The sequence below is a fragment of the Protopterus annectens genome, chromosome 2.part0 (assembly GCF_019279795.1).
Source record: "Protopterus annectens isolate FY-2018-M chromosome 2.part0, PAN1.0, whole genome shotgun sequence".
NCBI lineage: Eukaryota > Metazoa > Chordata > Ceratodontiformes > Protopteridae > Protopterus > Protopterus annectens.
This window is the reverse complement of record NC_056728.1, coordinates 1,745,512,596-1,745,525,235: the sequence shown is the minus strand read 5'-3', so window position 1 is coordinate 1,745,525,235 and position 12,640 is coordinate 1,745,512,596. Positions and strand designations below refer to the sequence as shown.

The 12,640-nt window shown below is 37.2% G+C and overlaps 1 protein-coding gene across 1 annotated transcript in view; it reads left to right on the top strand.

Annotated features, from left to right (window-relative positions):
• Positions 1–11,317, top strand: part of LOC122792882 (chymotrypsin-like elastase family member 2A) — a 98,864-nt gene extending 87,547 nt beyond the window's left edge. Inside the window, exons 7-9 of the mRNA XM_044060441.1 lie at positions 7,597–7,742; positions 7,830–7,982; positions 11,256–11,317. Of these exons, the coding sequence (XP_043916376.1) occupies positions 7,597–7,742; positions 7,830–7,982; positions 11,256–11,273 (317 nt within the window). The 3' untranslated portion in view covers positions 11,274–11,317. The remainder of the gene's footprint in view (positions 1–7,596; positions 7,743–7,829; positions 7,983–11,255) is intronic.
• The last annotated feature ends 1,323 nt before the right edge of the window (positions 11,318–12,640 follow it).

Sequence of the window (12,640 nt, the reverse complement as noted above, 5' to 3'; positions counted from 1 at the left end):
TCCCATATTGCCTTTTTGAGGCAATGCCTAATTGACAAACCCATCAACATAGCAAAATCAACCCAACAGAACCTCAAGGTATTACTGTTCAATGCCAAGGAGCCTAAATAAACAAACTACACTACCTCCAAGCCCTCCTCACACTCGTGAATATAGACATCTGTGCAGTTACTGAGACATGGTTTATAGCAGCAGAGAGTACCCCAGCAGTGCAAGGTTTCAGTGCCTTCCACAAAAGCAGTTGCATAGACAAGGCTAAAAGGTGCAGGTGTCTCAATATACATCAGTAACAAGCATACCTCTAGGGTGGTCAAACAAGATGATGTGCTGGAGTACGTCCATGGGCAGATCACCACAGACAAAATCCAGTATCATATCCTAGCCAGCTATAGGTCACCCTCCATGTCCCAAGAAGCTTACAATGCATACTTGGACCAACTGGAGACACTTAAGATCCAACCCAACACCTTACTCATGGGAGACTTTAATTTCCCTTCTGTAGACTGGGAATCCCACACAGCATCAAATCTACAGGCACAGAAATTCCTGGACTTTGTAAATACAAACACCCTTGACCAAATAGTGAATACGCCCACTAGAGGCTCCAACATACTGGACCTCATGCTTACAAATATGAAAGAATGCTGCATCCTCCCCTCCCCCAATGTCTTATCCTGGCTGGTAAAATCCAACCATAAAGCTGTCTTCTTTGAAATCAAAATTAACTCTGTAATACCATTAAAAACAGTAACAATTAGGAACTATTCTAAGGCAAATTACCTGTTATTAAGTGATGATTTGTAAAAATTCAATGCCCCTACAAACTCTGAGAACACACCAGCCTATGCTGAATTGCTGTCAGAAACTCTGTACAGCTATGCCAATGGCTGTATAGAGGCTGCTGTACCTATCAGAAGTAAGCCCAGAATTAGCCCCAGAAACAAACCACCCTAGTGGCATCCCAAATTAAAAAGAATATAAAACAAAAATAAAAAGAATATGGCAAAAATCAGGAAGGGTAATTCCCATAAAGATAAAAACTCTCTCATCAAAGTAAACAGGCAACTAAAAGGGCTAATTAGATCAAGCAAAGCCAACTTTCAGGTCAAGATATCCTCCCAGGTGGAAGATAAACATAAGACCTTCTACAGTTATGATAGAAACCTCAACAGCAGCACACAGCAATGCATTGAACTGGTGGTTAATGGTACTACATTCACTGAGCCTGGCGATAAAGCAAACTTGTTAGCGGACAAATTCAATTCCAATTTTACCCTCCTCTTACCCCTAACCATCCCCCCAACTATAACTAGGGAGTGTGCACTGGCTGCACTCACTAAGGCCAAGAAAATGGCCTCAGTGGGCCCCAATATCATCACAGGATACCTCCTGTAGAGTCTAAAATATGACTTATCAGGACACCTGGAGTTATTATTTAACTATAGTCTTAAAACACGCTTTGTGCCACATGACTAAAGAACAGCAACAGTCATCCCCCCCCCCCTTCATAAGGGAGGACCTTCAACAGATCCTGGAAACTACAGACTCGTTAGTCTGACTAGTCTTATTTACAAAGTCATGGAAAGAATTATCATGGAAATTATCAAAAATAGACATAGGAAACCTCCAGACACTGGATCCATCCAAGTTTGGCTTTGAATCTGGCAGAGTTCTTTGAAAAGGTCACTAAGGCAAAGGATTATGAGGAAACTGTGCACACTGCATACCTAGATCTGGCTAAGGCATTTGATATAATATCCCCCTCAGGCATTGCCAACAAACTTACAGAACTTGGTATAACCCCCGTTATAATACACTGGATAGCTAGCTGGCTCACTGATATGACCCAGGATGTTAGAACTGGTAACGCCACTTCCACAAAGAAGCTGGTCACCAGTGGAGACTCCCAGGGCTCTGTCCTAGGCCCACTCCTCTTTGTCATCTACTTCTCAGATGTCAATGTCAATGTCAAAGACCTCTGGCTAACCAAGTTTGCAGACGATTGCAAACTGGGAGCAGTCATTGAATCCCCCCAAGATGAGAACATCCTTCAGGAAGGTCTAATACTGAGAAACGTGTCATGCCAAAGCCATGGCTTAAAACTCAACACCCAGAAATGCATTAGAGTACTTTTTGGGAAGTCTGCCACCCTGGATAAATACATTATCAATAAGTATTAGACATATAGAAGAATGGTAGCTATGGAAACATATGGCATTTTATTAAGATGAACTTGTCAGGAAGTGATTTTCCTTTTTATCCATTTCCCTCATGACAGTATGCAATAAAGGAATACTAAAACATTTATTTATTTATTTCACAGTTGTTAACCGGGTTAGTCCAACTGAGTTTGCAAACAAACCCATTTTCAGTGGAGACCCGAGGGGAAAAGCAAACATAAGTAAAGATAAAGTGACAATATGCAAATATTAAATAACAGTCACAATACAAAATAATTGTAAAAAAGAAAAGGTTATTAACTATTTGCATTGCATTGATGGTAAGCAACCCATTTTTATTAGTTAAAACATATATTCTTTCTGTGAAATTTTCTTTAATTTTTCTATGTATGCAGGGTAGTTTTTGGCCTACAGCCAGGACATGGCAAGAATCATAATGTAAGTAGAGAGGTGAAATTCTAGGATACAGTCAGTGGGTCTCACAGGGCTTTGGTCTACATCCATACTTGTTTAGGTTGTATATTTCAAATCCATCTTTTTCATCTGAGTTGTCCTACAGTCTGTATGAGGATGACTTGAAAATGGTTAAACTAATTATGTGTAACAGATAGGGCATATCTGCAAATGAACTTGACTAAATTGACCATTTGACCACAGGAGAATAATATGCTGCTAAATACATCATAAACTAAGCATATGAGACTTAGGAGACATAAAGTGAGAGGTGAATACTTCATACAGCGCACAGTGATTGAAACAGTAGACTCATTGAAGGAGCTGGATATACAGGTAGATCCAGTCACCAACTTTTCTAATCATATCAACTAATTAGTTAATGATAGTTATAGAATTATATGTTGTATAAAAAGATTAGGAAATCAGAAATTATAAAATCATTGTCTGTTAGTTACATTAGACCCACACTTGAGAATAGAACAATAATATGGGAACCTTATAAGAAAACAAGCATGAGTAAACTGGAAAGAGTTCAGTGAAACTGTACCAAGGGCATCCATGGATGGGAACATTTAAGTTATTATGAAATACTAAAACATCTGAACTTGTACAGTGTCTCTTACAAATATTTAAGAGGAGACTTTATTCAGGTATATAGGGCATTTAGAGACAACTACCTCTGTAAATATTTTGGGTTATCAAAAAGTAGCAGAGAATCATCAGACAGCCTATGTAGAATATTCTATAGGAATGAGAAGTGTACTAACTGGTTCTCTGACAGAGTAACTGATGCATGGAACAGACTACCACATTACTTTAAAGCAAGCACTAGTTTAGATGTTTTTTTAGGAACAACCTGGACACTTATGGGAATAACTGCATAGGTATATTGGCAGTCTAGAAGAGCATTATTGCCCATCAGAAATATCAGTATACATGCATGTATGTCTGCATGCTTCATTTTTAGGATGTCTTAAAGAAAATTTCCTTAATCTTTTCATAAATGTCATAGGATATTTAGTATTAATCTGAATTGCCACCAGGTCAGGCAGATAGGATGTCAATTTAACGTCTAACCAGAAGTGCATCACTCCATTATGCTACACTGCACTGTTACAACTGAAACATGAATCCAAGCTGTTGGTGTGGAACAGACCCCTTAGCCTGCTATGTTAATTAGCATCAAAGGCAAGCGTGCTACCTAATCCAATGAGTGTGCATTTCTGGAGTGCTGTTCATTATAAATACGAGGCCGTACATAAGAATGCTATTGCAATTATAACTCAGATTGCTACTCATGCTACTACGTACATTTAACAAATAAGTATAGTTCAGTAGGCATAAACGTATGTTGTATATCGGAGCACATATATAAGGATTTGTCACTACTGAGGCCATGTAAGTCATCATGTTTTATTTATTTACATTTGTTTACCGGCACTGTCCAGCTGGGTGAGCAAAAACAAACCTCTTTTCAGCAATGATCCAGGCAGAAAAGTTCCATACATCAATATGAATAAGACAAAGTGTACAAAGAGAAAACATTACAATAATTTTCTTAGTAAAATAGCATAACACATATTAAGCTTATTAACAAATAGTGGGAAAAGCAGGAGATAATTCTACAGATTTGCAATTGAACTGATAATTTTTCACAATTACATATTCAAAGCAGATTCATAGTAGATCAATTTTAAACATCAGTTGCATCAGTCACATTTCTATACAGCTGTACAGAATTAGAGCTGAATAGGGATAGGTTCATAGATGTATACTAGGCTAAGGACCACCAGGTCTTTTATAAGGCTAGCCATGCAGTCCTACCCAGTTGTGTCCCTGGGTATTATGGGTGCTTATTAGAAGGCGGTATGTTAGTTAGGAACTTTCTAGAGGTTATGTGTGGGGTATGTTAGTTTAGGCATAACTGTCTGCCTCTGTCTAACAGAGACATGGGGCCAGACCTGGGATGAATTTCCATTTCCTAATCCAGTGGCCAAGGTTACGCTTAAAAAGGATTAAGTATGGATTCTGCTTCATATGGATGGGGAGCCTGTTCCAGAGCATGGGAATCCTCTTAGACCATATCTGTCTCACTAACATGTCTTATTTATGTCACAAGCAAAAGTTAAATCCTTGGATCTAGTGGTTCTCATGCTGTGTGTTTTGTGGATGTGCAAAAGGTCCATCTGAGCTGGCTCTGAGGATACCCTGTATGCCAGTAAGAGACTGCCTCTCAGTAACCTATAGGAGACAGAGTATAGAGATAGAGCTTTAAGGTGATCTATATAGGACAATGTGTTTATACCCTGGATTCTCTTGGTAAGGAACTTTTGTGGATATTCCACCTGTTGCATATGTCTGGTCAGGTACATGCTGAAGGGGGAATTATACTCAATGATGGGTCTGATAAGGGACAAATAAGGTGGCACTATCATTTCCTTGGACCTGGATACCATGCCATTATTTATAAGTTAGGTGACAAAAAATGATTTCCTTGCTACCTTGGCCAAATGTTGGTCAAAGGCAGGATTATTGTCTGCACATGTTCCCAGATCCTTGACTATTGGGTCAGTTCTTATGTGTGTGTTACCAATACAGTAATAAACCTAATAGCAGCTTTCCCGACAGGCACTATAATACATTTCTTGGCACTGAGTTGTAGTCTGTGGCCTTAGCATCAGTCATTTGCCTGTGTTAGACCCTCTTGTAAGATGTTTGTGTCATGGAGGAATCTCTAATAGCTCCCAATTTGCAGTCATCTGCATATTTGGTCATCCAAAGTCCCTTGACATTAGCCTTTAGCTCTGAGAAGTAGATGTCAAATAGGAGCGGTCCCAACACAGAGCCCTGAGGTACCCAGCTGGTGACTGTAAAAGATGTAGACTATTACAAGTCCAGCCAATACCAGAGATCAGACTCAAACCCTGTACCTTGTACCTGTGAGGTTAAGACTTTAACCATTATGCCATTCCTCCCACCTACTAAGTTCTACTGCAGTACAGAGCATAAATAGGTGTAGCATAGGGGAATTCTCAGGTAACAGACTGCATAGACAGTAGGTAAAAAGAGAAGAGTCTAGGTCTATAGAAGTTAGAGTACAAGGATCTGGGAAAGTTGAGTGGGAAAGATCAGGGAAATAACAAACAGCAAGAAGAGTTGGAGGAAAAGGAAAGGAGGAATAGAACTGAAGAAGACCTGACATAATAGTTTTGTGAAATATCATGTGAGTGAAAAGAAAAGAGGGAGGAAAAGCTATCTGGAAAGGTGAAGACAGTGTAGGGTTAGACTAGTGTTTTAACTTAATTACATACTTTGCAGGAATAATAAAAAAGCCAGTAGAGGTAATGTAATACACTGCTATGTGTTACGTAGTGATAGATAAGCTAGGATAAGGGTTGAGCAAGTGGATGAATGGAAAATAATGAAAGAAACCAGAGTAAGAGGTTAGAGCAGAGTGTTGAAAAAGACAGAAGGACAGGTAAGTCATGATTCAGACAGGAGTATGGTATATGAATGCTGAAGATGACAGTATACATATCAAAGTGAACTAGAGGAACTGAATAAATGACTTTGCATTTATAGATTTTATTTATACTCGTATTTATTTTGAAGAATACTTTGATGGTTACTTTGAAACTTTTAAACAATTTAATGATTGTCCTGTTCTGATGGTGACTGGCACGGAGTTCTACCATTAAAGTGAGATTCACATCCTTTTTTGTTGTGGTCCTGAGGACAATCAGTTTTGCTACTGCTAACTAAGAATATATTTCATCCAGGTGACTAACAGGCTAGGTGGTTACCCAATACAGGACATTTGTTGTTGTTGTAAAGGATTGTATGGGCCTCCATTAGTTGTGCAATAGTAATTCTGTGATTAGTCTCAAGCCATTCAAGGGAGTCAAGGTTGGTGCAGTGCTGAATGAAGGGCTGGAATCCTGTAGCAAAGAAGACAATACTGTTGCAGCCTTTTGGTACCCAAAAATAAAAAATAGCTATAGGTTATATGACTGTATGATCTTGACATAAATGCTACCATAGGAAAGCAATTTAGAACTCATTTACCTCAATACAAATATCATTTGTAGTGCATGGATTGCCATTATTATACTCAAATATCAGTTAAAATGACATCCTGGTTCATGGCTATTATACTGTAAGATCCAACCTTAACAATGTTTAGAAGGACTATGCTCTTAACATCACATCTGGAAATATAGTAGTGCTAATCCAGGGTGTTTTTCAATTGCTATCTCAGTGTAAATAACAGCAGCAGAACATGAAACAGGTTAATTTCAACTCTTGTTTCTGTCTTCCGTATACATTCACTAAAAATGCATTTTGGAACCAGCTGCTTCCCTTACACAAGGAATACATAAATTGTACAGCTGTTACCAAGTGGATTGCCATCTTTCAAAGCCAGAGCACTTCCTGTTCTTTTTTTTATTCAGTAGCTAGTAGTACATGGAGCAGACAAATCTCCATGCACTACAAAGAATTATGATTGGAACTCTGATATCCACTATCAAAGTGACTTTCTTGGAATCCAGGTCTCAAACCCATAATAAGCAAGTTATGATTGGCAACCTAATCATAATCCTCTATATTTCTTTCTTAACACAGGCATATCTAGCCTTCATTATTTTGAGACACTGCAAGCAACTGAGTATACATATTTAGAAAACAGGTTGCATGGCATTAAAAGTATTCATTTCTGCCATGCACTGAACTGTATGCCTATTGAGAAATAAGTTAGAAGTAACAGCTGCCTAGCTTCTTGTAATAATCTTTTACAAAATAAAATACATGTAACTGTAATCATTGTACACAGTGTTAAAACCTTTCAATCATCACAGCAGTAGTGTGTGGCTGCGCAACAAAATGTAATAAGAAAAGCACATAAAGTCACTGTACATATCCAACAACCTTTTATCACACTGTACATGTGTTTTCTTTGCAGCCAATGGACCAATTTCTGACACCCTTCAGCAAGCCCTCATGCCTGTTGTCAGTTATGAAATCTGCTCCAAACCAGACTGGTGGTTTGTTGGAGTTAGAGAGACAATGGTTTGTGCTGGTGGAGACGGCATTGTTGCTGGATGTAATGTGAGTAAACACTCTATTATGCTGGCTTTGTAAACTGATACCTGAAGCACTGAAGAGCTGAATAAATCAGTATTCTCTCCTTTTTAGGGTGACTCTGGAGGGCCTCTGAATTGCCAGAATGCACAAGGAACATGGGAGGTGCATGGAATTGCAAGCTTTGTTTCTGGACTTGGTTGCAACTATGTAAAGAAGCCCACTGTTTTCACTCGTGTATCTGCTTACAATAGCTGGATCGATCAGGTAAATGCACTGCAGGAATGTATACTTAATAGAGTTAAGTGGATGCATTTTTCAGAAACTTCCAACAGAAAATACTTTTACCTGACACCCTAAATATTTAACTATTTGTTGCTGCATATTTGTGTTAAAAAGATGCAAATATGCATAGATTTAGTATTTATTTAAAAAACACTTACTTTATCAGTTTCTACTGAATTATTTTTTCCAAAACTTAGCTAATTTAGAAAAAAATGTTTAAATGAAAGCTAGTCTATAATTATGTTAAGCTGAAATTAACATGCAGCTTCATTACAGCACAAAGGGAGAGTCCGCCTATTTAGATAATACAACAGTTTATTAATGACTGTTAAGAATTCATCTGCACATTCAAAACTCAAAAGCAACCCATTACTGAGTGAGATATTATAATTGTGCTAAACTTATTTCCATTGCAAAAAGTAATATCTTGGAATCATTAGATTGCCATTCAGAACAAATGTGAATCATCTAATGTCCACCAATTAGCTATACAACCTGTTTATCAACCACTATATGATTAAAATGTTCACCCTATAAAAGACAGGTATGCTCACTGACGTGATTTAGCAACACTCCAACATTATCAGTTATCTGGTTAATCAGCCAGCATTTAATACGGTAATGATATGGAATATTACTACAATGTCCTTAAGATCTATTTTAAAACTAATATACCCTGGTTGCCATTATAAAATTGATATAAGCATGCAAGACTGTTTGTTCTATGATATTTATTTATTCTTTATGTGGTTAAACTACACATAATGAAAGTATTACACAACGCATGGAAAAATCCTAATCAATACCACACTGACCCCTTCTAGTCCTTAATTATTTAAACACTACAGAATTTTGGTAGATTCTATTTTACATTACTACTATTCATACAATATCGCATATGGGTTTACTAATTTAAAATAACTGCAAGTAATTATTAACTGATAGATCAAATAAGCTGTTCTACATATAAAAATCATGGTTTGACAACAAAATAGTCTGTTTGCATTAGTCATATTTTAAAGTTCGGTTGTTGTATAACCCATGCCATGTTTTACAAAGTAGTCTAGAAACTATGGATAACAGTTATAAATAAATTAAATCCAGCAAACATGGCACTGATTAGCATACTCTATTACTGCACAATTGTCACACAAAATAAATCTTAATCACCTTAATTTATTGATCAACTAGTCAAGTTAGTGATGAAATAGAAACATTACATGTGTGTTATTTTTTGGCACATGTAACTTTCAAGTCCTGCATATATTCAGTGCAAGAAACAGGCATAAAAAAGTCAGAATTAATGTTAGTGGTGTAACAAATATATGCATTACAACAAACTGCAAGTTATGTGACAATGTTGTACTGCTTTAATTTCCTCATCTACTTTTATGATGTGATGTGGTCATAAAACTATTTACTCTGCCCAGTGCCCTCATAAAAATGCAACATTTTGTTTATCGTCAGCTACACCATCTATGCCCTATTATACTGAAAGCACTGCTAAAGAATCTTTATGAGAGGAAATCACTACAAGGTCAGGGACTGAATTTCTTGTTTTAGAACCTTTTCTTCAGAGTAAGACTGAGAAACAACTTACTTAAAATATTGGTGCACACACACACACACACACACACACACACACACACACACACACACACACGCATGCACATGTACACAAACATGCACACATATGCATGTGGACACACTCACAAATGCACACATATACACGTGTACAAGAGCATACATGACCCAATTCATGAAAATACACATGCATACTTACCAAAAGACATAAAAGAGATCTGTAATTTGATTCCATTTTAAATGCTTTGTTTGACATATAGAAGCTATGGTATATTACTATTGGCGTTTGTCCATTCTGAAACAAGTTACAGACTGAAAGCATTTCCAATTAAATATTTATCTGAGATGCAACAAAAGTGCACACTTTCTCTGAAAACTCTTTGTAGTAGCAGTATGATTTGCATGCACTGCTCACAGTGATACACAAAATAAAATTCAAGGAAAATGCACATATTGTTGTGTTTTTCACACATGATAAGCTATAACATTTTCACAATGTATAAATGGTTCATGGTAAGAAATCCTTATGGAGAGTGAGAGCAACAGCAAACCTTGCAGTAGTTGTTTTCACGCAGCCCATTAACACGTATTGTCACAGGCACTGATAAAGTGAACATTATAACAGGAGATGAAAACTGTGTGGGCCAGAGTAATAGACAGATGAATGCACAGGAGTGGCAAGGGGAGGGGCAGAGAATTATGCATTGTCTAACTGCTGTACTCAGGCTTCACTGACTATGGTTGCCTTCAGATGGTATTCCCAAACATTCATACCTATGTATTCCCTGTAATATAGGCCACTTATGATAAGTACAGTAATATGGAACTGCTGGATCAATGTAAATGGGGTAGAGGGGCTTATTTTATTACTTTAGACCAAGAAACTCCACAGCAGTATGTTGTAGCATGTACAAGTACACTGTAGTCTGACCCCTGATATGTCTGCAGGAAGTAGCGAATGGCTACAAGGCATCAGGCTCAGCTCAGATCCAGATTTTATATTTGGCTCATGCTTTGTAAATGCAATTAATGACAGCTAAAACTTCTGAGGCAGCAATCAACAACCATCAGCCTTGCTAACAATAAAAATGATTTCTGATTTGCACAAGACAGTGTTTTTTTTTTTTGCACTGATGTCTGCTGTGTCACAGGCAAGTAACAATTTCAGAAAATGAGCACCAGTGATACTGAACTGTATTCAAAAATGTTCAACACAAAAACTAAAATAGAAGTATTAACAATACCCTCCTTACTAAGCATTGTTTGCTCTTCTTCAGAATGTCAGTTATGTGAATTTATCTCCAGAAATGCATTACGTTTGTGAAAAAATGGTCACCTTTTAAATAAACTATTATGTCCAGAAAAGCCACTATAGTCATACCTACATGGAACAGATATGCCTAGTGTCACATGAAATAAATCAAATGGTTTCCAATTAGAGCTACAGTTTATTTTTGTTTAGCTCAGTCTATACAATTGTTTTAACAATATATAAAAACGTTCCTATAAATTGCTTTTTAATAGAAAGCTACTTTTCTGTTTGCTGTGCAGATAGAAGGCATGTCTTTTGCATGTGTTTCTTTTGTAAAACATCTAGAACAAGTCAGGTAAAATGATGTATTACAGTGCGTATTAGTGTTAACATAGAACATTTCTGTATGTCTTTTGCAGATACTGGCTAATAACTGAAGACCTTTGGACAAAAATTGCAAATAAAACCTGTTTCAAAAGTTGATGCTCCTGTTTTTGTTGTTTATTTATTTACTTACTTACTGATTTTTTGATTGATTGTTTCATTCATTCATTTACTAATTTACTGTATATCAATGAAGCTAATGAAATGCCCTTAAAATGAGAAGAAGTTTGTGTTCGATCCCTTGTGCTTGTTACTGAGTACCATGCACATTTATGGTTGGTGAAAAGAACAATGTTTGCAGCCAACCTCAATGATCCTGAAAATAATTAATGACAAATTAAGAAACATTTTCACTCTTTGGATATGAGCTGTACTGTAATCTACTTAGAGGCTTATTATGTGGATGGCAACAGAGCAGTAACACCGCTTTAACAAGCCAGTGTACTGCCTAAGGATCAGTAACTTTTTTAAATGGTTAACTAAATATAAAAACCCTGAAGGAAAGACATTAACGATAGAAGAAGATATCTAAGCCATTTTGTTTGATTGTTACCCTGTGAACAAGCAGCTCAAGGGAATTATGTCTGTTTTCATTTGCTTCCTTTTTATGGGGGGATCATTATGTCTGCCCCTTGTACTTCAGCATTAAGCTACTATGTGTTTTCTACCACATCGTCACAGTCGGATCCAAGTACCCACCTCCCATTCTAAGTAGAAATGATCTTTTACATTATTACTTTTCCTGCCTCTTCATGCCTAATAGTTTGTCTTCTAATATTTATGGGGTTCCTATCAGTTCGTCGAAACTTCAGCAGTTCGAACACCATAACTGATTATCCCGAAGCCGCAGAACACCAAATTCTTTCCCAGGGAAAGAATTCAGTGGGCCGTTTCTGTGGCTTCACGATTTTCAGCACTGTGGTGGAAAGTTACAGGTCGGGTTCAAGTAAGTGTGCATTTGTGTAGAGGTTAGGGTTAGGGCGTGGGTTAGTTGAGTGTGCGATAGTGAAGGACCTTAGGGTTAGGGTTTGGGTTAAGGTAAGTGGATAGATAGTAGTGTATGTACAGTTTAGTGTAGGGTTAGATGTAGGATTTTAAGTGTATGTGTGTGGATTGCTGTTTTTTTGGTGTGCTTGTGATGTGTGTGTGTTTCTTGGAACAGCGATTTTTTCCCTGGAAAAAAAAAGTCACTGTTCAAAGCCTTCAATGGTTTTGCACTTCGAGGTTAGAAGTTCGAACATATGGTGTTCGAACTTCTGCCGTTTTTTCGAAGTAATATAGACCCTATATATGCATCCTTATCATGCATTCTTAATGATCGTAACTTATTACATCATATTTATGTCATGGTGAGTTTCTAAGGCCCACAAATGGCTTCTGAATGACATATGTATGATACGAAGGTCCATCAAGCTGTCTT